Raw genomic sequence first — 3,409 nt, forward strand, 5'->3', positions numbered from 1 at the left:
ATTTCCAACAACATGATTTTTTTTTTTTGACTTGAAAGCCTAGTTTATCTTGATGCTCTTTTGTTGCAAGTCATTGATGTTCTTCATCCAGGAAGACCCAATGTTTCCAAGGTAAATCCAAATTCAATGACAGATGTTTATACATACACAAAAAAGAAAAAGAAAAGAAATGTTCCAGACTGTTAAAATTCTAATATACTGTTAAGCAACTAAATGGCATCATTAACTGAATTGGGGTTCTCATTTTCTCTAATATAAAGGCTGAGCTGAAGGAGAAGCTGTCAAAGATGTATGAAGTGAAAGACACAAATGCAATCTTCGTTCTCAAGTTCCGGACTCACTTTGGAGGTGGAAAATCAACTGGTTTTGGTTTGATTTATTACTCTGTTGAGAATGCCAAAAAATGCGAACCCAAGTACAGGCTCATCAGGGTAATTTTATATAGCCTCCTTCTTTTGCTTAATTTGTAATTCTAATTTATTGATTAATATCAACCTGTTTTGGTTTGATTTATTAAGTCGTCACCCCACCCCTCAAAAAAAAGGGGAGAGGGATGAGTTCTGTGTCGAGTGTATCCTCTCCCTGTAAGAATAGGATGGAGGATGAAGGTTGACATTGTGGGATCAATGCCCATTTGGTGTTGCTGTTTATTAAAGATATATCTGTTGTTCTATTAATGTTGCTTTATACTTTTAGGTTGCACCATGGGTTGTTGAGTGATTGTAGTTTGCAGTTCGATCTATCTTTTTTATTCTTGTTCCTTGTATGTTTCTACCATAACTTTCTTGTTCTGGAAATATTTTTTTATAAGCAAGAAAGAAATATATTGAAATAGATACTTTATGCAAAAAGAGCACAAAGCAATCCAAAAATTTACAAGGAAGAAAAAAAGAAAACACAATTTTTTGTTGGTGTTATGCTTAATTTATGCTGTTATTCTCTGTAGCAAATAGGCATCTTGCTTAGAGACCTCATAAATTTATTCTAAATATGCGAGTTCTGTTGCAAGTTTCCAAAATTTGCCACAACTCTCCTTCCTCATCCCCCCCTTCCTTTGTCAATTCTGTGTAACACTATACTGTTTGCTATCTGGCTCTATTTATTAAAGTGTTTCCTCTGTTTATATCTCATCATTCAGATCTGTGATAGTAACAATGTGGAATGGACTTGAGATAATCCATAAAAAATTGTTAAAATTCGCGGTTCAATGGTTCTGCTGTTAAAGTTACATTGACTTGTGTAATTTGTTTATCACTTTATTTATGGTGTTTTATGAACAATAAGTGCTAAAGAGGGGACAATAGCCATTATCGTTGTATGTCATATGAAAATGTGTTTATTATTTATGTCTATTGGACAATGTTGTTGTTTAGATATTTGGTGGTCTGACTAGTCAATCTTGATGTTAATATTAGCTGGCTAGCCTTCATTACGTTTTGTTAATGTTTTCATACAATTGGTAGTGCTTGTATTTTATTTTACATGACCTTAAACTTCTTCTTAAGTTTAATTTAAATCTCTACGAACAATAGAAAGATGGCATGTGTTCTTGTCATGTACAATGCACATGACTCACTTAAAATAATTGTATATGGTCACTTAGGTATTGTTTAGTAGGCCGTGCATTGCACTTGATAGGGACACATGTCATCTTCCTATTGTTGGTTGTATTGCTTTGTTATTTTGTCATCTTTGAATATACTTTCATAATTGCACATCCTTGTTTTGATAGTAAGTTAAGCTTGAAATAATGTTTCAACTTGGAATTTTTCATATGTTTACAGTTGATTTTTCTGTGTATATGCACTGATTTTTTATTATTTTTCCATGGCAGAATGGACTTGATACTAAGGTAGAGAAGTCAAGGAAGCAGATGAAGGAAAGGAAGAACAGGGCCAAGAAGATCCGTGGAGTAAAGAAGGTAAAGCTGATTTCTTAAATTTGTTTGGTTCTTTCTTGATGGTAATCCACATCTTACGTATTTGTTTCTTCCATTTGTGTTGTAGACAAAGGCTTCAGATGCTGCCAAGGCTGGAAAGAAGAAATGAGTTTTTCGTGATTCTTATAGACCTGATTTGCAGCAATGGACTTTATTTAATAGCTCTATTTTCTTGTTAGGTTTTCTCAAAATGAAATTTTTTGTTGTTAGCATCGGTTTTGGTGTTTTCTGATGTTTTGTTATACTATCATATTTTTAGTATTATGCAGAGGATGATTTTGAAAATTTTGGCAACACATTTCCAGAAATGTTCCATCAATGAGCTGTGAATAAGGCCAATGACAATTAGTTGTAGAATTTGAGGACCATGCGGGGTAGGCTGATAAAATGATGCTTCTGGGTTTTCTTATAAGATTGAAATTGTGTTATCTACCTGTCTAGTACACAATTTCAACTCAATCTTGGGCTATTATATGTGTTGGGTGGAAGTTCTTTTTCCAGAATACTAAAGTGGGGAGTTACTATAGCTATCTATCTGTTCTGAAGTCAATGCGGCCGAGATGGTTGTGTTGGATTGGACAAGCAAAAGGCATTCTTTGAGCATTCACATGGCTTATTTATAATATAGCATATGAACACAAGAAAAACAGTCAGCATCGATTTAGTTAACGTGCTAAAAACAATGGAGAATGCTGTTGTTTAGGTCAATGGTTACGTTGATGCGAAAGCTCTTATTTTTGGTGGTTAACTTAATAGCGAGTCCTTGATCCTTATTGGTTAGAGATTAGTCAGCTTGCTTTTTTACATTTGAAAAGATGCGGCTAGGTGGTTTGCCTTGTAATGAGATTGTTAAAGTACGCATTTCCATTTTCTATCTATGATGTTTCTATTTTATGTGCATTGTGAGAGGAAAACCCCGGTTTATAATAACCCAAAAAAAACCCGGTCTGTTGCCTCTAATAAAATAGTCACATTTAAATAAAATACTAATAGATTGTGCTGCATTTGAAGGCGATCCAATTATAAGTCCTATATGATTAAAAAAAAATCCATATTTAAAAAGTAAAAATGGACACAACGTCCCTAAGTGCAACCTCCCCAAGTTCAATGTACAATCCTCTCTCTATTCATTTAATTGGAACAAAGATCTAGCAATAATTCATTATTCTCTTACGGATGAGTCAGGAATAATTTTTTCTTTGAAATTCTAATTTCTTTTATATATATATATATATATATAATGGATTCCCATTATTATTATTATAATTTTTAGTTAAAAGATGATTTAAACTTATGACATTCGTTTTATGATAGTTGTTCTTACCATTTGTTAAGTTCTTTATTTGAAGACAAGCTTTTTTAACAAATACAATTAACAAACATGTTTGGAAGAAAATGTTAAATAATTACTCCCTTTCATCCTTATTTAGTATGCAAACCTATCAACCATCACTCTCCCCTCTTCCGTTG

General features: G+C 33.0%; 1 protein-coding gene across 1 annotated transcript; it reads left to right on the forward strand.

The window, feature by feature from the left end:
- Positions 1–2,258, forward strand: LOC136062646 (small ribosomal subunit protein eS24z-like). Its single transcript, XM_065761964.1, has 4 exons — positions 1–111; positions 261–431; positions 1,835–1,921; positions 2,007–2,258. Exons 2-4 carry the CDS (start codon positions 288–290, stop codon positions 2,046–2,048), a joined length of 273 nt encoding a protein of 90 aa, XP_065618036.1. The 5' UTR covers positions 1–111; positions 261–287; the 3' UTR covers positions 2,049–2,258.
- Positions 2,259–3,409: the final 1,151 nt, after the last annotated feature.

This window comes from Quercus suber, unplaced genomic scaffold (genome assembly GCF_002906115.3).
Source record: "Quercus suber isolate HL8 unplaced genomic scaffold, Cork oak 2.0 scaffold_435, whole genome shotgun sequence".
Lineage (NCBI taxonomy): Eukaryota > Viridiplantae > Streptophyta > Magnoliopsida > Fagales > Fagaceae > Quercus > Quercus suber.